Source organism: Leuresthes tenuis, unplaced genomic scaffold (assembly GCF_036924035.1).
Source record: "Leuresthes tenuis unplaced genomic scaffold, fLeuTen1.0.hap1 SCAF_18, whole genome shotgun sequence".
NCBI classification, from domain to species: domain Eukaryota; kingdom Metazoa; phylum Chordata; class Actinopteri; order Atheriniformes; family Atherinopsidae; genus Leuresthes; species Leuresthes tenuis.
In genome coordinates, this window is record NW_027325372.1 from 7,720,373 (window position 1) to 7,744,196 (window position 23,824).

The following is a 23,824-nucleotide window of genomic DNA, read 5'->3' on the forward strand; positions in this document are numbered from 1 at the left end:
AACTCAGTTAATTCTAGGAGAAGACATCAGCTGGACTAACACCTGTTAGCATCTGCGACACTTTCCAACCATTTAAAAAAAATGCCACAAACATGATGGTAAACAGCTTCAATCAGCTGTTTAAGATCAGTCATGTGAAGTTTTAGAAATGTTAATTAACCCTTCACTAAGCCCCTCCCACGAACGGCTTATGTCCAATCCTACTTTAGCAACCGTAACTATGCACAAGAGGCCAGTCAAGCTTTGGGTAGAAAGCAAAATGCCGAAGCGGTGTGCATACGGGATTTGCAAGTCCGACAGTCGATATCCAAGAAGTTTGGAGGGTGGTGTTGAATTCTTTGCCTTCCCCAAGCCCAAGACGCAACAAGAAAAATGCAGGGTGTGGATAAAGCAGTGTGGAAGACCACACGAACAGCTGAATCCCTCCAAAATCAATAAGAGCACCTACGTTTGTTCTAAGGTAAAGTGCTAGCTAACGTTAGCTAACCATAGCTTTGTGCGAAAACGTTAACAAAGACGTCTCTGTTAAACCTTGAGCCACTGTGTAATATTTAAGCAAAATGAATACTAACAGATAGAGACAAGTTCTGACATACTGATATCTTTTAGCATTTTGTGAAGGGACGCCCTACAGCGGACTTCCCAAATCCTGTGGCTGCTCTTTCTTCTTCTTCCTCAAAGAGGGAACATGGAGGTAGCAGGAAATCTTCAGCAAAAAGGTTTGCGTTCAAATCAATATTCAGTGCATCGTTATCAGCTGCATTAGACTAATCAAAACGCCAGTGTCAATCATTGAAAATGAGATAGCATTTTATTGTTAATATTTATAGTACATGTTGATGTCTTGTAGTAGACAAACAAAATGTTTTGAGTCATTGGACGTTACACATTAATATGTACACCGAAAAATCACTGTTAACAAGGTTTCGCTGCCCACACCCTACCCGCACCAACCATTCATAAATGTTATGACATATATGTATTATTTCATATGTAATTTCAACTGTATTTAACAGAAATGTGTTAAGTAGTAATAACAAATATAGCATTGTAACAACTGCACTTTTACAGACTCAGATGTGATCAACAAGATGCTGAAGCGTCCACCCTGAACTCAACTGAGCAAGCTGCATCACATCTCAGTGTCACAGAAACTAACAATGGTAAGAATTAAGCACAGTGTGTGTTATTTTGTTTATTTAGTCATTACTGTTGTTGGCATCTGCCAAGGAAGTACTCAAAGAAAAACAATTCTAGTTTGGTTTTCATATCACACCATTCTGCTGCATCAAAATGTATGCGCTGTAGGTGGTAGTCTTTTGTGCACATCACAAAGAAGTCACACCATGGCATCCCTGTGAGTCCCAGCTGCCCTGTTATTTGGTAATAATATGTGTGGCTCTCCTTCAGCTTGGAGCTGCCATCTGCATGCTTCAAGAGATAGGGACAATCTTTGTAGCTCTCCTTTGATGGACACTTGATCTCCAAAAGGCCATGGCTAGTACTGCCCCCTATTTCAATGACCTTCCTGTCTGGTGAAGTGCCAAGGTGGGGAGCATGAGGATTTACCACAAATCCACATGGGAACACTGCATTTCCTGTGACCTCACAGTAATACTTTGGTGCTGTGGGCTCAAGGTGTACCCATCTTTTCATTGAGCTTGTCTGCCCAGTGACTGTGGTCATAATGATAGCCGCAAGGCATTCATGGTTTGATTTTTCTTGAGCAAATTATTTTGTAAGAGGTGGATGTAATCAGGGCAGACCGCGCAAGATGCCAGAGATTGTTTGTCTCCTGGTTTCTGGTCTCATGTTCCAGGGCTACAGACTGCGGCAAAGTGATGGAGATTTTATTCATCACTGTACTTTGATTGAGATTATAATTTGTTTCTGCTGTTAATAGCATTTAAATAAATTGCTTTTTGTCAAGTTAGCTAGTCTTAGTTTGCTAGCTGTTGCTTGGAAGAAGTTTAAAATTAAAATATTTTAAGCAACTAACACTTTTTTAAAAATGATAGAGTACCATAAGCTCCAGTTGAGGCTGTTTTCTAATGATAGTTGGAGTTTTGGTGATAATTATTGATGTCACATGGCCATTTTAGGTAGTGGTTTGAGTTTAGATTATCTTCACTTTAAGATAGCTAAACACAGCTTAATTTGTTTAACTGCAACATTGTTAAACTCGCAAGCTAATATTTTATTAATATAAATCGAAATGGGTAACACATGATATGTAATTATTGGCATTATGGCTAACAGTCTTCATGTCGAGTTTAACTGATTACAGTTTGCAACTGACAAAGTAAGCTGTTGCACTGAACAGATTTGGTGTGAACGTTAGTCCTATTCACTGTAGATTAAACGGCTCGAATTGTGTACTATAAATAAACTTTAGACGTTATAAAGGAATTTAAGTTATTATTGCGTGTATTCGGCAAAAATGGAGAGGTAAAGAATGCTAATCATGTTAGCACGCAGGCAAGCTAATCCTTCTAAATCTGCTTATGATTTAATGTCAAATTGAAGCTACGTGTCTTTAACGTTCACAAGTAAATGTCCGTAAAAAGATAAGAAAGGTTTAAAACTTTCTTTAATGTTAACTAGCCAAATAACGTTACAGCAAACGTGTGTCTCTTCGGGTGTATATTACTCCGCTTCGTCTGAATGTAGTGCCACAGAAAAAGGCTGCTGTTCCAAGGGGGTAGGCGGAGGGATACGGCAACGGTCTCACAACACAATACAGATTCCAACGTGTTTTGGCGTTAACGCTAACAGCTCCAAGTCTGTGCAGATTACACGTTTTCTCTTTATTTTTAGGAAACGCACTTTTGAAAATTCGGAATTTTAACGGAATAAACATTCATTTACCATATTAAAAGCCTGGGGAAGGTAAGCGTTCACGTGACACACTTTATAAAACTTATATCAAACACAGTCAATAAAATCACAGAATTAGCTGTTCTGCTACTTGTTAACATGCTAGCCCTGTTAGCTGACTGCTAAGCAGACTTAAAAGGAAGGGGGTACAGTGGGGACAAGCAGCATCACTGCATTAGCATACAGCACTTCCAGTTTGTTTTTATCACCGCAAGTACACTGAAAATACGTTTAAAGTCTAAAACGTTTAGCATGTAGCACACTATGTTACTGTAAAGTTTAAGTTAAGGGTTTTGAATGTCTTTGAGTGGTGCATTAGCGTACTAGCATAGCTTGCTAGCAGACAAAGCTATATCTTTAAAAGTCATATTGCTTCTGATTCAGTAAACTGACCAATAACCCAGCCTGGACAACTTTCAATTGCATTATCTAGTAGCTGTTATTTAAATCAAATTTAGCAAAAGGTACGTTAGAAAGCTAAATAACCTGATACAAAATCTCAAAAAGCTTGCCAAATTCTGAGCTAACACCCAGCAGGATTTTCTCAGTGCAAATGACAGGTGTAAATTTTATTTTCTGAATTGTATTTGTCTTGTTGCATGTGATGTATGGCTGTGAAAATGAGCAGATTTATCACGATGTTAAATCAATTTAATTGTTTAAATGCTTTGTTTATTTCTTAAATTAAATATTTATGTGTTTTTAAGAAATATATTCATCTGATTTGATTTATTTATTGTGATGTATAATAGACTTAATATCTTTTCAATGCTGATCAGCGTCATTAAAACAGATCATATCATATGGACTACAACTGCTGCTTCTGGTTAACTTATTCTACTGGTTATTTCTTCAATCAATGTTACTATTTTTTTCCTCTGAAATGTCAAGCGGTATTAAGAGATTATTATTGTATAATTGTTGTTCATTCATTTTTCTGTTGATCAGCTAATTGTATATACAGAAATATTTACAGCGTTGCAATTAATAAAACAGACTCCTGTAATGTGCTTTATAACTCAACAGGTTTGAGTTTAAAAAGACTGAGCAGCAGAGAGATTTGAGTAAAAACAGAGACGTAATGGTGTTAAAAGTCATATTCACTCGTGGTTCTGTAGCCGTCTTCTGCAGTCTCTAAAATGTGACAGTGTTGTGTGTTTGAACAAATGTGTGTTTCCAACTCATTAGCATTCTGACTTCAGAATGCATATAATTTAAACCAGATATAGACTATCATTTAAACCTGTCCCTTTTAAGGAATGTACACTTATTCTGAACAGGATGCCAGAAAGTTTCAGAAAGTTGGTCTTTTGTTTGGGTGGCAGGTGTAGAGTGAATGCAGGTCAATTCAGCATGAATTTCTTTTATTATGGATCAATCTTGTTGAAATATATTTGGAGATATCCAGGTTACCCATGCCATGTGCACTGTTGCATCTCCATAACATCCCTGATGCTGTTTTTTGAACCTAACCGAACTGGTGTGAAGCAAACTGAACTGTTTAAACTTCAGGGTGCAGGATATTTTCAAAGTTAGATTTTTTTAGACAACAGGACAGTTTACCCCTCCAACTAAGTTTGTTTCTTTGCCTGAACAGAATCATTTTTGTTTGTATCGCAGTTCCTCCTTGTGGCCTGTAAATCACGACCATTCAGTGCTAAGTATTTGATCTGGATACTGTATATATTGAGTTGATTAGCTCAGTCTTTGCAGAGATGTAAGGTGTTTGACGTCAGAGAGCTTTTCAAAAACACAATAGTTTTTTTTTATGCACAGTAATTGTTATGGATGTTGTCCTTTTGCAGGTGAAGAGTGGATGATGACAGAGGTGAAGACCACAGCTGGAGGTGGTGCTGACCTGCTGATGGAGTGTGAGGAAGAGGAGCTGGAGAGACTGGATGGAGGTTAGAGTTCACTTATATGGGATCAAGTGTTTCAGTGGTGTATTCACAAATATTCTGCATTGACTCTGTTTTTAAAGGTTACCCTCAAACAACACCTGACAACCAAGAAACAGGGCACAGTTTCATATCACAGTACAAAATAGTAACAAAACAGTGGACAAATGAGCCGCAATAATTAACAGAGCAGACAACAGATCAGTTGTTAAATTACATCTTTCACTTAAAAGCATAACAGCAACCTCACCACATATTTGTATATCACTTATTAGTTACCAGAGCTATCAAAAATTGTATTCCATTCACACTTGTTGCATTACAGTAGTCAGCCTAAGATCAGGTTTATAAAAGGCAAGAGAGCTGGAATAGGAGCTTATTAACTCAGCCTTTCTCTCATAAGGTGAAGAGAGAGATGGGTTTTGGCCCCCTACTGTACCTAACCAAATGGTCCTGCTTTGTCACTTATTGACCAGCTGAGTCTTTGCAGGCAGGAATTTTCTTTCTGGTACTGAAACCATCATTTATTTTGATTGTATCATGGAATCTCAAAGTTCAGCCAATGGTGGTCCATTGTAGATTTTATAATCAGTTTGCAATTATTCTATGAAATGCTAGCACTATTGTTTAATAAAAACACGTAAAGTTGTGGCATGTCAGCTTAAGATCTGATTCACGTTGTCTTCATATGATCAATGTAGCTGGTAATGGAGCAAGCATGTCCTTGAAATAACATAAATTTGCTTGGTCTTAAAAAATATAACAAATATAACCTCTTTAGTGGTTAAAAAAAAAGAAGCTATACACTAGTTTGAAAATGACAATTACTAACGTAACCCAGTTCAGAATATATTCAGAACATATGAGTTACAAATATTAACTGCAAAACTGCAGCCTAGAACAGCAAATTTAACCTTATGCCTAATTGCTTTGGACCTTTGGGAATGTGTTAAAGTCCTTATCTGTACTTAAAGCATGGTATTATGAAAAATAGTTAATGGGTGAAAAGCATAAAAGTAACACCATTACATTCCTGTTGCCCTCATTGACTGTGGAAATAGTGTTCTTCTTACTTTTCCTCTTTCTCACCAAATAAAATCTACTTCTTTGTGTCTAAAAAACTCAGTTTTCATCTCATCTGATCTTGGGAATAATTAGCTAAATTGAATTTAATAATATTTCATTAATCCCACAAAGGAAAGTTATTTTTGCTGCATGAAGAGTCAACAATACTTATAAGTTACAGGTCATTGGTCAGTATTTAAAAGTCATTACTCTGGACAGGAATGAATATTTGCACATTTCACATTTCTGTGGCTGGGTGTAAAATCTCCACGAGAAGTTGCGAATGTTGCAGACATCTGCATTTCCACATGTCACCGCTCTGGAATATCTCTTGGAACATTTCAGGACTCTAGGCTGTGTGTGAAAATGTCTTTTATGTGTCTTAACTACACTTTGCAAAGGGTCTGCAGTGTTGTCCATTATATTGAGCAGCTTTTTGCAACCTTCTTCTTAACATAATCAGCTCGAGGGGCTTCAGAGCTGTCTCCAGCACAGAGACGGTCCCCTTTCATCAGTTTGTTTACCTTTTTTTGAGTCACTGGCTCTGGTTCTGCTGCTTGCAATGTCTGCCACAGACTTTTAGAAGATATGCAGCATCTTAGTGCTGGTATTGAAGGACCTAAGCCTACTCCAATAGTCCAGACTGCTTTACCCCCTCTTTTAGACACCATCAGTGTTGTATCTCAATCTGTTGTCCAGATGAACACCAAGATATCTGTAGTCACCTTCCTCTTTGCCCTGTTGAACTTTTGCAAATGTTAGGCGAGTTTTTATGTTCCTGGCTTTGAGAAACACACTCTTCTTCAGTTGATCTGCACTTGACCGTGGATCTACTAAAAGACACATTGTTATAAGAATTGATTGATCAGGATGTGCTTTGAGGTGATCCTAATTTAGGTTTCTAATTGTAGTCCTGGCTATGCAAGACTACTGTTTGTCTATGCAATTCCCCATATACTTTGTTTCTGTAACATAGGTGCAGAGTGATAAGTGAGCATAGACCCACAATAGACACAAAAGAGTGATATACATTTATTAAACCAGCCAATTGTCTGAACCTAACATGATCAGATGTATTTGTCACATTCATGTCCAGATCTACAGTCTTCTGTCAGTGTGATGGAAGTTGAGGAAGAAAGAGACCCTGTACCAGTCAGGATCATCCCCATCCCAGTCCAGCCTTTGACCAGCAGCAGCTTTCCCACAGCCACCAGCACAGTGAAGGTAATGAGATCCTTTACACAATATGTCATTGATCATTTCTGTTTGTATCAGTTCTTACCGTGCTTATTGATTATTGATCACCTGTAAGATTTTAAACCTACCCTCACTCACTTTCTGCTGCTGATTGATTATTGTATTAACTCGGGTGATGTGTTCAGTCTGTAGGTTCTCCTCTGGGCTTCACGATCAACGGCCGACCAGTCCCACTGCTGCCCGGAGGTCAGTCTGGTCTATTTAAACGTGTGCTACAATCAGCTTTTTTCATAACAATCAATTTTGTAGAAATCTCTCACTTTTTCAGTTTTAGATTTGTAATAAAACATGATTAACTTAATTCAAACAAATTTTGTGTGACATTTAAGTAACACTGACAGTTAAAACTGAATGTTAAGTGTCAATGAATGAACAGTCAGGATTAGTTAAAGATCAGGAAATACAAGTAAAAGCTGCAACTCTGAAATTTGTCATCATGTGTGAAACGGCTGATGAAAGTCGAAGTGGCTGCTAATGATCTCCTTCACTAAACCAAAGAGGTTTGTGTGGTTGTTAGTGCAAGTCGCCATGGAGACTGCTTTACAGGGCGGCTGCTTTAAACTGATACAAAATATCAGTAGGTTGTTAGAAACGTCTGTGTAATTGATAAAGTAATAACTGAATTGCTTCGTTGTCTGTGCTGCAGGTGGCGGCGCAGAGTTGAGGCTGTGCTCTCATCCTGAAGGTTCAGCAAGTGGCTTCACCACAGTCCAGATCCCCGTCACTTTGACCGTCCACAGTCCTGTAGGGACCCGCTACATTAACACCGTCGCCTCCCTGACTGCCGCCGTCTCCTCCTCCACTGCTCTAACTCCTCCTCTTGCTGCACCTGCACCTCTCCCTAAACCTGACCACATCCCCATTATCACAGGTACTCACCACAGCCTGCTTCAGGTTTGGAAACAGAAGATCCTCTTTAAGCTGAACCACCATCTCTTTCTGATACAGGTGTGGTCTCAGGTGAAGCAGCTCAGAAGGTTCTGAATGACCACAATGTGAACTTCAAGTCTAGCCCTCTGACACCACTGAAAACAACCTCCTTTGCCCTGGCTTCGCCCCAAAAAACCAAGTCACGGCAGACATCACCTCACAAACCGCTACGAAAAGGTTTGATTCCTCCTCCAAAGCTGCTTTTCAGACCTGTAATTCAGATTACTGCTTACTGTTTTGTTTTTTTATCCCCCATATCCAACAAGAACCCTCTCCAAGCCAGATAGAACAGTAATCATTTATGTTTTTCAGCCTCCATACAAAAACTTCAACTTAAATTTGCACTGCAGGCTTCCTGCAGCTGTCTGACCAAAGTTGATGACATTAATAAACCATCCAGTTTGTGAAGCGTTTTTGTTGGGTATTTTCAAGCTTGAAAAAAATGAAAAAAGGGCGTTACCGTCTTTCACAGTGGAGCTGTTTAACCAGCTCTGTGTACCAGCACTCATGTGTAATCTGATTGGTCAGAAGTTGGGCTCTTGGCAGGTTTAGATCTGATCCTCTGATGTTTACGTTTAGCATGAGATTTACCATGTTGTTAATCCTCTTTTTATCATGGTGATCGATATGGTTATGTGAAGCAGTTGTGAGCCAGTGAAGGAACATTTGACTGAAGCTTCAGCCCATTGGTAACCCTCTTTGTGGTCCAGATTCAGGTGAAACTCAGGTGTTATGTGTCTCCCCTCAGGTGCACTCGAGTCGGTCAGTCCCCCCAACTGTCTTGTCTGCACTTCTCAATACAAACTCATAACAGAGTTGCGAGGATTCATGTGTGTAAGTCATGTCATATGCCCATTACACCTCTATCAGCAAGCATCACACAGCGCAGCTCTTCACACAACTTAATATTCCTCCTCCAGCTGTGCAGCCCTGACATTGCTCTGAGTCTGAGGAACTTGAAGAAACCGACGAAAAAACACAGCAGGAGAAGCAGAGACAAGAACAAGTCACCAAAAACCTGCAGAGACCCTCAAAGCTCCAGTAAAGTGTCCAAGAGTCGACCGGGACACTCTGCTGTGAGTTTACACTGTGAATCCACAAATCTCCTCCACATGTTCATAACTTATAATGAATGTTAATATTAGATCATGCTTTTTTGATCTTCACTGCTAGCAGCACATATGTGCGTCCTGTCGTAGTTATAAACACAGCTATCTCTGGATTATTGTGATAATGAAGGCAGATCCCCTGAATCATAAGAGGATTTCTGAAGGTTTGATGGACATCGGAGATGAAGATGGTTACTGTGTTGTTACTCTCGTTTCTTATACCATCTTCTTGCTTTAACTAGGACACAGCTAATAAGAGTTAGTAGGACTTGTTGTTGGTGTTAGGGTAGGTTTTGAAAGACTGCACAGCAGTTGTAGAACACCCGTGAATTTATCTTTGTCTCACACGTGACAGTTTTCTTTTCTGTGTGTCTCCTTCAGGCTAAAGTCATCACTCCTCCTCGAAAGATGCGTCGATATTCTGATGACTTCCAGTCAGATGAGTTCTCCAGTCCTATATCCTCCTCTAACACTATCGGCCTCACACAGCAGCACCAGTCTGGACCACCGTCTGACCTCCCTCAGGGTAAACTGGTGATACTGGTGGAGGATTTTTATTATGGCTGTGATCCCGGGCGCAGCGCTGTCAAACACCGCCAGCGGGTTGGGAACAACAGTGGACCATACCCCTGCATTCATTGTTCCAAGACACTCAGCAACAACATCAAGTGAGGCTCTTACTTGTGTTAAACCACACACACACCTGAACATACCGCTGTCATAGAACTGTCACCAAAACACCCAGCAGCCGTTACTGGAAGATATTTGGGTGAAATGGTTATTTTGAGCAAGTTCTCATCTGTCTGCTCATGTCTTTGTGAATAAATCAACATCCGATTGTGAACCCACTAAAAACCTTTTCAGAATCCCACCAGGACCAGACGTGTTTCTTCCATCTCAGAGACTGAGCCGTCTTGTGTTGCAGGTTAATGAATCATATGCAGGAACATGCGTCCATGGTGTCTCAACATGCTGGAGGGATAGACTCTGCGTCCTCCTGTCCTCACTGTTTCCGTCACTTCTTGTCTCCGATCAAGCTGCAGTGCCACCTGGAAGCTGTTCACAGCAAGTACGAGTCCACAGGTCTGTAACATAGAAATCACAGAAACACACCTGCCGTTTTCTAAAGTCTCTGTGTCGGTGAAAGGTTTTCCCTGAGGATTTCAGTAGTCACGCTGTTGTAACCTGATGTAGCTTAAAATAACTTAAGCAATGTCTGCAGCTCCACATATAAACTCCCACAACCAGAATCTGTATAAACAAGTGAGAAGAAAGATGTTTTTGTAGCCCTTTTTAAAATGATTGGACGTAGATCACATGGGATGCTGACCTTACTAATGCTCAGTTGGATCCCATCTGAACAGACATTTGTTGCTTGACACACTAATGGTTATTAGCATTTGTTTCATTAACCATGAATATTGATTTTTGAAATAAATCAATCAAATTGTTTGGTTTGTGTTTCTCATTTGTAAAGATGATTTGCTTCCTATAACAGTAACCTGTAAGATCTGTGAGCTGGCGTTCGATAATGAACCAGCCTTCCTGTGTCACATGAGAACCACCCACAAACCAGGAGAGATGCCCTATTTCTGCCAGGTCTGACAAACGGGTGCCAAAATCACACTTCCTCTTTAGCATCAGTCGGTTTAACCTGAGATCACTGAGTCCTGCTGTTTGTCTGCAGGTGTGTGACTTCCGGTCGTCCTTCTACTCTGATGTGTGGTCTCACTTTAAGCAGGCTCACGCTGACACCAGACACCTGCTGTGTCAGTTCTGCCTCAGAGTGCTGCGCAGCTACACCTGCTACCAGCAGCATTTTGCCCGCCACCTGGTACAAACTACTGGAGCTACTGCTACTCACTCTTCTGCATCATCGCTTTGTTTTTGGATACATTTGTGTGCATCTTTTGATTTTGTGTCTCTGTCTCCAGAAAAAACATGTGCTCAGCTGTGATAAATGCCGTCTTCACTTCCTGTATTGTAAAGAACGAACTGAACACAAAGCACTGTATCACAAAACTCACATCACGCCTCCTCAGCTCAGCGGACTCAAAGCTGGAACAAAGGTACACCTGACCTCTGTCCAGATGTGGTCCAGATCTCGTTACTCTGCAAAACTCCCCCAGAAACGGAGAACTTCCTAAAAAGTATTATATAGATTTTTGGAGTACTGAAACAAGTCAAAGAAACAGAACCGTGTTCTGTGTTGATCAGTCTACTGATAAACAGTATACCTGCAAATCTGGGCTTTTTAAGCTAAAAAAAAAAAAAAACAACTAAAAATAGAGGACTGGAGTACTAGAGCACTGACAACCACAGCAGTAAAAGTACTGAGCATGAGGGTACCAGAGAATCTGGACTTGATATCTTGATGGCATCATGCAGAGCTTGGCAGGTTGTCATTGAAACCAGAGTGCAGTTTCTGTTGGTGGGCACGAGAAGCTCCACTTTTACTGAAAAGGTGTTTCATGCGTGCAGGTGACTGTCAGGACGTATTCTGCGGCTGGAAAATCCGAACGAGAAGGTGGACAGAAGAAAACAGTCGCTCCATGCAAGGTGAGCATAAAAACAGCTTTTAAGACTTAAATCGGCTGCTGTCACACCGGACACTTAAAGATGAGTCAAGTCTTGTTCTTTTTTAAGTCTCACTCCACATCAAAGTCATCTCTTTGCTCAGCTTCCTCCAGACCTGCCGCTGGGTTACCTCTGACATATGATGTGTGTTTCCATGGTAACATAGTCAAGGTTTTGAAAAAGTCCGACTTTACTTTTGGCTTAAAAGTTTTCCTGCTGAAGCAGGTCCAGAGTTAATCAGCTTTGTGCAACAGATAGACCAGACGTCTCTCTAATGTCTAGCTGTTGGTTTGATCCAAACCGATCATTAATTTGTTTTCATGTTCACACGCAGTCTTTGTCTCTTTTATTGCACAATTAATTTACAGTTAAGGTTTAATTAGTCTAGATGAGTAATCTTGATTTATTTTGAATTTCTTATTACCTTATTTGAATTCTTTCTCTTAATTTTTTGCCTCAATTTTTTGTTTTAAATGCATGTATTTATGCACATGTATGCAAATAAGTCTTGATATACTGTGTGTTTGTTTTTGATTGATAAGTTTGTCACTCTTGTGGCCTTTGTTAGTCCTCATGTGAGTTTCTTCATCTGCTTTTGGTTTTCAGGTGGTAGATGTTGTCCCACCTTCTCCCACAGAGGAGGCTCCAAAGAGGAAACCAGTCGAGAGTTTGGGATCTCTGCTGTCCCGGCTGAGTGCAGACAGGTACAAATTCTGGATCTGTATATTCTGATCCTTCACTGAAAAATCAGTTTAAAACTGATTTTATTCAAAGAGCCGTCGTTTAAGTAAAGCCACTCTAAACTCTTCTATTTGGAAATCACTGGTGTCGACACTATGCGCGTCAGTCAGAAGTGATTGGAACAAAGGAAGAAGTACCCATATTTCAGAGCAGATCATTACAAAAAGCATGTGTTTGTGGTAGTTTATTTTATTTTCTGGTGCATTGTTATAGTTCTAAGATTTATTATTAAAGTTCTGTTTGTGTTCTCTTTTTATTTGGAAAAGTATCGAAATATATGTTGGTACCGGTATCGATACCAAAATGTTGGTACTTTCTACATCTACAGTAAACCCTTTCTTAAGCTCTTAAGAGACGCACTCAAACGTTAAACAAAGATACCTTTATTAAACTAAAAAAGCAGCAGCAGCATCTGTAAAATCCTGATGTCAGATATAGCTTTACGTGTTATTATGAAGGTGAGATGTGCTTTTGTATGACACCGATGTTGGTTTTGGATAATGAGCAACTTGTTTCACGTGGAAACAAACTGCTGCACAAGTAAGGTGTCTCAGTATTAAACTAAAGTGATTTTTCTCGTGTGTTTCAGTGGCTCCTGCCCCTCTCAGCACTGTATCGAGTGTCTGAGTTCAATCCCAGACCTCAAGATTCATTTTCCATCTCTGGTCCACTGCTCACTCTGCAGATTCGTCACCTGCTGCTCCACCTCTTACGCTAACCACATGATCAAGTATGGCTGCACCTCATTGTGGTGTCCCTTAAATGTCATGTTTTGTTACTCATGGAGGTTTTTTTAATTATTTTATTGGATTTTACCTTCTATACTTAAACAAGTCTTGTTGGTGTTTGTATTTGTGGAGTTTTTTGTTTGATTGATAATTGTTCTGTTAATAAACATCTCTTTTCTGATTATTTTCATGTTTTTTCACAGTAATCATGCCACTTGCAGTAAAGTCTCTCAGTTTCCAACCATCTTCAAGTCAAACCCAAGGTTAGCAAAGTAAACTAGTCTAATGTATTTAAATCTGTATGATTTTTGCTCATCTTCAGATGCTGCAAAGCTAACCTGCTGCTTGTGTTTTTGTGTTTCAGGTTGCCACAAACGATACGATGCCAGTCGTGTACATTTTCCACCTGCAGAGGAGACACAATGGCCGTCCACCTGACAGAAAATACAGAGCACGCCTTCGCCGTTTCATCAGCCGGTGGTATGGCCCGCACATGCTCTTAATGCCGCCACTTTTTGACTAAAATGAACAGAATGAACTTTACTGCCGTGACTTGGCACACATCAAAGTGTCACCATTATTGTGTTAACTTTGATTACAAGAAGAACTTAATTATGAAGATCTACCATTTCCCCTCATTCAGACAGTTATAATTCCTTGGATGAATAAAGTACATCAGCACGTCTGATGTATCACACATTCTCAATAAACTTCAATATATTTATGTGATTACAGCATTGAGAGAGTTTTTACTTGAAGATGAATTCTTCTGAAGTGGTTTAGCTGCTTCACGTCTCGAGGTTTCATTCATGATACGACCACCAGATGGAGCCAAAGTGAAAAATAATTCAGTCTCACAATCTGGGGCTCCTCTGATGCATATTTAACCTGCTGAAATGCATTGAGGTGAAATTCGGAGTGTAGAAGTTGTTGTCTTCTCTGAATTATTATTAAACTGTGCACGTAAGCCAACTCGCATAAAGAAAATCATGTGTTTTATTTCAGAGTGGACCGTGAGCGGAGCTGAGACACAGAACAGGTAAATGCTGAATCATCAGTAAACCCACCATAAACAAGAATACACGGTGAAACAAAATAGACTTTTATAGTATAAACTAATCAAAACCAAGTAAAAAAGATAAGCTGGAGACTAAAAGTTAAGTCTACTGTGTAGTAATCCTGTAATCCTGAAAGCAGAGGCAAGTGTAGACAAGTCCCTGAAGTTTTTATTTTTAAGGAGGTTATGTGGATTTGATGAATGAGAAAGCTTAGGCTTTTTATTTCCAACAAATCCATCCATAGCAACGGAGGCTCCGCAATACAAAACAAATCCTTCAATCTCATGTGAAATGAACCCATTATGACCTGGAGTTTGGTTTGAGACGCCTTCTAAAACCTTCCATTTCCCAGCCTCTGAAAACAGCAGATGCATGGAATATAAACCATTGGAGAGGTTAAACCTTAGAGTTGACCCATATGTTCATCACTAATTTAGCACTCAGTTAGCACAGGCTCCTGTATACAGCATTATATTTAAGTGATATTTGATGAAACCATAGAAAATGGCATCAGGTTATCTTAATTGTAAGTTAAATCTATGCTTTAAACTGTTAAAAATGCGTGATATGATTGCTTCAGAGGCAGCTTATCAGACTTTAACTTCCTCTGCTTTAAGCTTATAATACTTATAGCTATGAGACTGAAGTTTAGATATACCCATACATAAATATGATTGTAAGGCACACTGTGGCACAGCTTATATTATAGAGTTATTATTACTGTAATTATAAAATCTGATCAGATATTGGTAATTCTAGTCAGATTTTATTTTGGTGTGGGTGTCTTACTTAGCTTTACTTTACTTAGTCAACTGTTTCACTCCTTCTTGTATATCCCCTTAAAATGTTTTGGGACACTTAGGAAATAAGAATTCAGACTCTTTTATGAAATTTACATGAGTCATAAATGTTAGCTGACATGAGTCCAGTCTGAATGAGGCTTTATTTATATCACTGTTTGTCTTACAGAAGACGAGCAGCAACCAGATGATGAATCTTGTTATTTTCGAACTGATGTTTTGAATAGATGCAGACCTATTATTACTGTAAATATAAAATCTGATCAGACTCCAGTTTTTACACTAACAGACTGCTTCCTGTGTCGAATACTTTTTAATCTTCATTCTTTGCTCTTTCGTCACTCTGATCCAGCGGTCAGAACGGAGCCTTCGTCCCGATTCACCTCGTCCCCTCTGGTCAGACTTCCACTCGGCTGTCAGTCAAATCCCTCCCCTACCCCTCCCCAGTGTCTTTCACTCCTGCCATGACCATCAAGATCTTGGGGACCCAGCCACAGTCTGGACAGGTGAGAGACGCTGCTGATGATGCTGCAAGTATGATAGTGATGATGGTGATATTTAAAGTTCCTCTCTTCCTCCTCAGCCTACGCTCACGCCTCTGACGCTCTCCCAGCTCTCGGTTGTCCTCTCCTCTTTGTGTCACGGCATCTCTCAGACGTCTCGCCAACACCAGACATCTCCTGCCACCATCCGGTCCTGGATCGCCCAGCAGCAGCGCAGGCTGTCAGACAAGAAGTGGTTCTGGAGAACGGACAAGATGGCAGAGTGGGTGCTGAATCAAAGGGAGCAGCAACTGAGCGTGGACGCAGACGTCCTGCTGCTGATCGCCAGGCAGACTCTGGGAGAGAGCAGCCAGGTGGAGCGTCACAGCTGGATCGTAGACTTCATGCTGAGGCACGACCTCGGACTGCAAACGGGAAACGGCAACAGACTGAGGAGCATCCAGGACAACAGCCGCTTATTCACGCAGACCCTCTGCTCACAGGTCAAACACCAATTATCAATTAGCAGTTACTGATTGAAAATGACTCTTTGTCCAAAAATCAAACTAATCTGAAGGAACGGGTACGTTCGGGAGCTGAATGCACACTTTCAACTGAATTAACATTATTTTAAACTACATTCTTACATTATTGTTTATTAACGGCTGTATTGATGCATCACAGTTGTGAGAAATTGATAAACATTTCATCTGTACTGCCATTTTTATTTTCTGCAAACAAATCAATCAATAATATTGAGCAAGAGAAGCACCAGGTTTTCAACTTGATGGAATCAAGTGCAACTGCCATTTTCCCCGTTTTCAGATGCAGAGTCAAGATGTGCCTCCTCACGGTTTGGGCTGCATGGACGAGCTCCCCATCTTTATCAACTCGGACCAGTTCGCCAACCAAAACCCACAGGCCTTTAAGCTGCTCGGCTCGCCCGGTGACAGATCCGTGTTCGATGTCATCCTCTCGGCTCTGTCAGACGGCAGCTTCCTGCCCCCCCTGCTGTTCTTTACCGGAACTTCATCACTCGTCCCAGATGGGTTTCCCGACAACGTGCTGCTGGAGGCTCGACAAGAAGGATTCACCGACGAGGAACGTCTGCAGATCTGGATCGATAAGGTAAGACACTTGTCTGTATGGTGGTTGGACGGTTGTTGTGGTGGTTAGCACTGTCGCCTCTGAGCAAGGAGGTTCCTGGTTTGAATCCCCTTTGAACTAACCTTTGGAGTGAGTGTGAGTGGGTGTCTGTCTCTGTGTGACCCTGATTTGGATCTTTGTCACATGTCAGGTGACCTCCTGTTTGTCCTCCCTGTCGCTGCAGGTTTGGTGTATGACCTCAAAGAATGACCACAATTCTCTCCTGGTGATGGACGTCTATCGAGGACACTTGAGTGACAAGTTCAGAGAGAGTTTGTCTTCGGTCAAAACAGACGTGGCCTTCATCCCGTCGGGTTGCAGCTGTCGTCTGCAGCCACTCGACATCTGTGTGACACAAGTGCTCAGAGACTTCCTGCAGGTACTCTCCTCTGTTATCCTCGTCTCACCTGTCTCAGCTGTTCGAATCACTGATATCATGTATTGAGGTGTTTGCGGTCCTCGTCTCCAGGCTCGCTGGACTCAACTTGTCTCCGATGGGGGCCTGGATGGTCTGGGACTGGATCAGCTGGCTCTGACTCTGGCCTGCTGGCTCAGTGAAGTTTCATCCACTCTGAATTCGCAGACGCACATCCTGCACAGGTTTGAATGTCTTCATGTATTTTTAGGTCTGCGGGTCTTACAAGGTTATCAGTTTGTCTGTTTCAGGTCCTTTTTCAGTCGTCCTTCAGGTTGACACTGAATTTATTTCAAAATTTAATTTGTCACTTAACAGCTGTAAACTGGCAACACTAAACTTCCCCAAAGTTTAAACTACTTCAACCAACATCAAAGACTTGACATTAAACACCAGAACTAGTCAGCATGAGGTCATGGGACTGTTTGACTGCCGTGTTTCTTCTTCTTTGGGTTTGGTATTAAAGGTATTCTCCGCTGTTGTGATAACTCTTTCAGATCATTTGGTTTGGCGTGCAGTCTGCAGCCTGGGGAGGGTCATGGCGAGAAAGCGAGGATGATCGCAGCTCTGAACAAGGCTTTGACGCAGCCTTTAGAGACCGGAGGGCCAGTGCTGGTACCGACTCCAGGATCATAACCATAACAGGTTTCACTCTTGCTGATGATGAAAGATGAGATGAAGAAGGATAAAAGTCAGGAGGAAAAATCTGAGGACAAACGGGAGGAGAGGAATGAACATGTAGACGATATTAAAGGAGGAAAGATGTTTGACAGAGACAGCGATCGGGAGTCGTTTCACTGATAACTGATTCATCATCTTCTTCCCTGCAAACACGAGCTGCTGCTGAGGATAAAGCTGTGACATCATCTTGGACCAGACTCAGATTCAGAGGACTCAGATTTAACGGATAATCGCAGCTCAATCAGTCATTTGGCTTCGAAACATAAGAAAACAATAAAACTAGATAACATTCAACCCAACAGGTCCAATAAGTTGTTGTTTTTGGGGTTCCTGTAAAGCTCAAAACATCTTTCATTTAATGACCTGGAGCCATAAATATAATATCATCAAAATTAAGAAACTTTACACACGACCCAAAAGCAACAGTGTTCACCCTGAACACCAGACAGATTATTCAAATTATAATTCGTCATTAAGTGAATACGACGTCCAAAGCTATGAAATTTTGTTGAGAAATTAAATGAAAAGCGTCAAATCGTAAGATTTTAGCTCAAAATAGAGATTCAACAAATTTAGATTCACTTGAATCATTATCAGTGTCCCCACTCACATCAGTCCTGCGTTTCACATTCACCACATTTAGTTGTGTTAATACCTGACATTTTTTAATTATTCTATCAATAAAACATGAGACCATCAGGAGCTATGCTGTTACAGTCTGAACCGATGTCCTCAGATGTTTAATTTTATCCAGAAAACTTCCAGAATATTCACTTTGAACAAAGAAAATGACCATGTTAATGAAGCAATAACAAAGTAGTTTTATGTTGATTTTATCATCATGGCAGCTCTGAGATAGTGGCAGATATTAAACCTTGGAAAGAGATCAATAATCAAGTTATATCTACTGTCTAATAATCACTTTATGGCAGGAAAACTGTGATCATGTACAGATGTTATGGGTGAGCTATTAATGAAAGTTGAACTCATGGTGACAAAAGATATGAATTCAGTTCAGGATCTAAAGTTAGAAACTTCACTGAATTAAGACGTGGTTGTTTTTGCTGCTGTTTGTACATATATTTGTTCACATTTGTTACTATTATTCTGCACATGGATTATTTTGATGTTTTGTTAAAGAAAATAAAGTTAAAAAAAAAAGCCCACATTGAGACTTTGACTTTACTGAGCTTCACAGAATCCCAGAAGATTAATCTATGGTTCTATTTAAATTCAGCATGTTATATACATTTAATCTGATGTATATACATATATACATCAGATTAAATTTATGTACCTGAACGCCACACAGATTTGCTCCCTGTTACTGGGAAACTTTTCATCTGCACAGCCTGTAGCTGAGCTAACAGCAGCTATCCTGTTAGAAGGTGATGTGCACACGCCCACGCATGTTTAACTCTGACCTCTGCAGCATCAAACGTCCCTGCTGACACTTAAATATAGAAACCATGAGAACGGAGCCTCTTTCCCAGCATGCCCAGGAGCAAGGCAGTGACCCCCCCTCGAGGATGGCTTTGACCAGCTGGGGGATGCATGAGGGGAAGGATTTCAGGACCTTGACTGTCCCCCTTTTAAATTTAGTGTCAGACTGAGGACCAAGATCCATCCCTGTGAATTCCAAGAGTCCGGACTGATGGGTCTTGAGCTGATGGTGCTTAAAAGATCTTCACACATTTAAAGAGTTATTTTGCAGTAAATAAACACCAGTTTTCTTAATTCTTCAGAGTAGCAGCTGTTTACAATGATGACCTCTTTGTAGACACCTTCAGGATACCATCACCTGGAATGGTTTAAAATGTGAACCTTATCAAAAGTTAACTGGAGGAAGCCTCTGACTGAACACACTCAGTTGTTTTATGTTATGTTGAAGGTGTGCAGTGCTAAGAGATGAATACAAGCATTTCTTTAACTTGGGATAGGTTTGACTTTTCAGTTAAATCGACTTAAAACACGAGCAGTTTTTTGTCATGATAATGATTACATCTTCTTTAAAGTAACAGCAGTGATACTAGAGTTAAAGTATAACTTCTGGCTGTCACAGCTGGGGAGTGTGACCAACCCAAGACCCATTAGCATCTATTAGCATCTGTTAGCACCTCTCTGACTAGCATTAGCATAGTGAATAGTGTCTCAGCATGCGGTCTTGCTGTTGGTGTGACCAGCAGGAAGATTATTCTCTCAGAGGAAGGAAATTCACTGTCACAGCAGCTTTGACGCTGTGACTTGTTTTATCTTAAGCTGCTCTTAACTTGTTTACATGCCAGCTGTGTAAAAGTCAGTTCAAACTAACTGCGCTTGGATTTGTGTGAGATATTCTGCCTCAGAGAACTGCTGCGGATTTTAATCTGATAATCACAGCTGCCTCCGAAAGATAAAACCTCCATATCTGAGATGATTACAGAGGAGTCCCCCGTCCACTGCTGATCTTTGCTTTGTTTGCACACTGGAAGGATAAAGACACCAGGTGGATGTCACTCAGTCGCTGTTTCATGTGGACAAACCTCTGAGCTGCGTCCGACAAATAAGAAATTTGTAGGTTTGTCTTTAATCTGATTTAATCCAGCTCTCACACCAGATTACAGTCTGAACAGATTTGAGTCTAAAAACAAGCAGCGAGACAGAATTTTTGGACCATCATTTCTACATACTATTATCTACCTGACTGCTGAAACACACCTGACAAACCTACTTGGATATAAACCTGTTTCCAAGACAGAGTTTCCATCTACGGGCCATTTCCACCCATGGAACTGAAAATAATCCATGCACAAAATACTCAAACACACATTTGTTGTGTAGGTTATTCACCTCTCCTGCTCTTCACCCCCTAAAATTATATTTTTCTCTTGACCCCAACTTCTTGATAACTAAATTACTCGTCAAACATGAGGATTTCACTGTAAAATTCTGGGCTGGTGCCATTATCGATGTTTAAATTGATCATTTTGCAGAGGGCTGATAACCGTTATGAGTTGTTTTTGTGACTTGTTTTCCCTTTAATGCCAGAAAAACAATGAAAAAGACAGTAGGGATTTCAAAATGTAATATTAATATATATATCTTATGTTATCTTATGTTTTAGCTTTTTAGCTCATTAAAGATTCACCAACTTAATTACTTTTCAGTGCTTATATGGCCATTATTGGGCCCCCACTGAAATTAACGTAAATTAATCTTGTCAGTTTGAAGGTAAAGTCAATGCAACACAACCAAAAAAAACACCAGATAAATGTCAGTCACTTCCTTTGACTGATGTTGTCCTATTTTCTGACAGGCTGGTGTTAAGCTGTTGTATCTGTGCCTCCTCATCAAACATGTATAGCAGTTTTATAAAGGTAGAAATCCACATTTTTACTTTGATTTCCATTTACTCTAAGTCCCAGGGGATGGGGGGCAGGGTCTGGTGTAATTGTGTTTCTAGACTTTTTCTTTTGTATATTGTACACCGTCTCTGGTTCTGCACTTAAATTTCTAAAAAATGTATTTATTGTATTGATAAATTGATATTTATTGCAGGTCAGTTTTGTCTCGGTGTGCCCAACATTTGTAGAAACCACCAGTAAATCTGCCAAAGGTTTCAACTCCACAGACTTGGACTCATGAATAAGCACCCTGTTATCCGGTGTATGTATACTTTGTGAAAAGGTGGTGATACCTTGTAAATTATCTCCCGGCCACAGACTGAAGCAGGATGGGAACTCAAAAGCTGAATGTGTTTCCTCAGAGACCGAACCTTTAGTTGTCTATATGTGGTCAAAGCTGACATCACTGATTAGGTCACCCTGCAGTGAATTTCCCTGAGAACTGAAAACAAAGACCAGAGTCTATTGTTTAACACCCAGCTGTGAAACAAGAAACAAAGAGCTTCTATTACTCTGAAGGTTTGGAGCGCACTTTTTTTTAACTGGTTTTAACCCTGTACACACCATCTGGACCAATTTGATGCTGCTCTGCTTCAAACGCTGGTTTCACTTAATTTCTGCTGAGCTGAACCTGCCGAATCTCTGAAACGTGAGCTGACAATATGTTGTGTTGTGCTTGAGCGCTGCTGCAGCTGTGGGTTTTCCTGCCCGACGTGTTTTACTGACGGGGGGTGGCAAGACCAGACAGGAAAAATCTAATAAAAACTCGCTTCCGAAGAGCAGAGTAGGAATTTACCTCAGAGATCTGATGGGCCGCCTTTTGCGCACAGAAATAAATCAGTTTGGCTCCCAAACTGGAATCAGAAGAGAAACAGAAGCTACAAACCTCAAACCATTTTGAACCTCAAGTTATTCTCTGTGATCACTGACCAGCTTCAGTGTATTTAGAAAATGTAGATTATCCTAGAATTTGGGGCTGCACAGGTGTGGTCGACTCACAGAAAGAAGGTTTCTGGTTCGAATCCTGGCTGGGGTCTTTCTCTTCGGGTACTCCTCCTACCATCCAAATGCACGTGTTAGGTTAACAGGTGATACTAAATTGACCCTCATAGGAGTTATTTGTCTCTCTGATAGACTCCAAACTCTACCCTGAACTGGACAAAGTATAGAAATTGGATGGGTGTAATTCCAGAATTTTCACGCCCTCAAATAATCCGCAATAAAGGTTTGAATTAATCAAATTAAAAGTAGCTGCTGTTGTTTCCCTGTGTCATTTTGACCGAAGCATTTCATGGACATTTTATTAAGACCTCAGAAGATAGTGTCAACGTGCAAAAAAAGGGCCAAATATGTTTCCTTTAAAGTGCGTAATAATGTGTAAAGATACTGGGAGTTTGCAGAAGGCTCAGTGTGTAAAGGCCAGAAAGCACTGTTGGGAAAGTTGCTGTCTATTATTGAAAATGCAGAACATCATGAAAAAGAGGAGCTGAAATCTTGTATTCAGCAAGAATAGACACGGATTCCTCTCGCAAAACTCCAACAATCAGCAGTTCCGACATGAATCAGTTGTGTCATTAAAACAAAGGGTGATGTAACGCAGTGGTAAACATGTTCTCTCCTGACTACTTTTTTTAGCATGTTATTGTCCTAAACCCTTAGATTTGCTTACATGTGCTAAATTCACTGGAGTTGGTAAGTCAGGGCTCCTTGCGCCAACAAATTACAGATGATATTTTTGCTGCATTTTAGAAAACGTATCCATCTTTTTGTTCAAGAAACATGTCCATGACAAGCAGGGAATGGTCACTTAGCCATAAGAGACGTAGTGTCATTGGAGCTTCAATGGTTGGTCCCAAAGTGAACATGTTTACATGGTATTTAAATAGACAAATTATTAATTGTGTTTGTACTTTTAAAATGCATGTTAGTCTGATTGAAATACTTGGAAATTGAGCTTCTCAAAAGCCAGACTAACAATCCCAGACAATGTGGCTGTGGCTTGATTTACCCCTTTGTGTATATACTCAACTAGATGTAGATGTGCCCAGCTCCAAAGTTCTATCTATTTGCATCTTTTGTGGAAACATTATAGTGTTAGGGTATACAGCCAAATTCTCAATGAAGCCAACAGAGACAATGCATAAGCTTGCGTTCGCTTGCATCGTTTCTAGACTGTCACTCTGCTCTAATAAATTCCTCCAGGTCGTCTGACAAACTTAGCATTAGAGTGTCTGTGCAGTGCATCCAGATGTGCTTACATGTACGATGATCTCCCACAGAGAAAGTTAGAATGTTTTGAACATTTTCTCACACAATCCACGGCATCACTTCAGTCAATAACCTAGATTTCCCTCCTGCACATGTAGACAGTTACAAGGATGGTGGTACAATTGCATGGTCACTTCAACTCAGTTCAACTGTGCGTGTAACCATGCTTACATTTTTATCAAAGAACCCAGGATTATGTTTATGAACCCAACGTCATTGAACATAACTCCACTTCTGTCAGAACTTGTACAGCTCAACACACCAAAGGTAAAGACGCCGCTCCTTTCAGTGAGAAAGGATTGAGTCACCTTGCTTTAGAGGACCTACCTGCTTAAAAAAACAACACATCTTCTCACAACCTTTGGTCGGAAAAGGGTCCAATTCAAGCTGAACTCTCAACGGTATAAGA

The 23,824-nt window shown here is 40.4% G+C and overlaps 1 protein-coding gene across 1 annotated transcript; it reads left to right on the forward strand.

Moving 5' to 3' along the window:
* The first annotated feature begins 2,756 nt into the window (after positions 1–2,756).
* Positions 2,757–18,764, forward strand: pogza (pogo transposable element derived with ZNF domain a). The gene is made up of 25 exons (XM_072370521.1): positions 2,757–2,889; positions 4,683–4,781; positions 6,937–7,064; positions 7,223–7,283; positions 7,744–7,968; positions 8,046–8,204; positions 8,776–8,861; positions 8,948–9,103; positions 9,518–9,804; positions 10,062–10,219; positions 10,635–10,735; positions 10,824–10,970; positions 11,071–11,205; positions 11,618–11,695; positions 12,320–12,417; positions 13,044–13,184; positions 13,386–13,445; positions 13,547–13,662; positions 14,188–14,221; positions 15,393–15,546; positions 15,624–16,025; positions 16,348–16,650; positions 16,853–17,047; positions 17,138–17,268; positions 17,581–18,764. The coding sequence occupies exons 2-25, from the start codon at positions 4,694–4,696 to the stop codon at positions 17,717–17,719; spliced, it is 3,582 nt and encodes a 1,193-aa protein (XP_072226622.1). The 5' UTR covers positions 2,757–2,889; positions 4,683–4,693; the 3' UTR covers positions 17,720–18,764.
* The last annotated feature ends 5,060 nt before the right edge of the window (positions 18,765–23,824 follow it).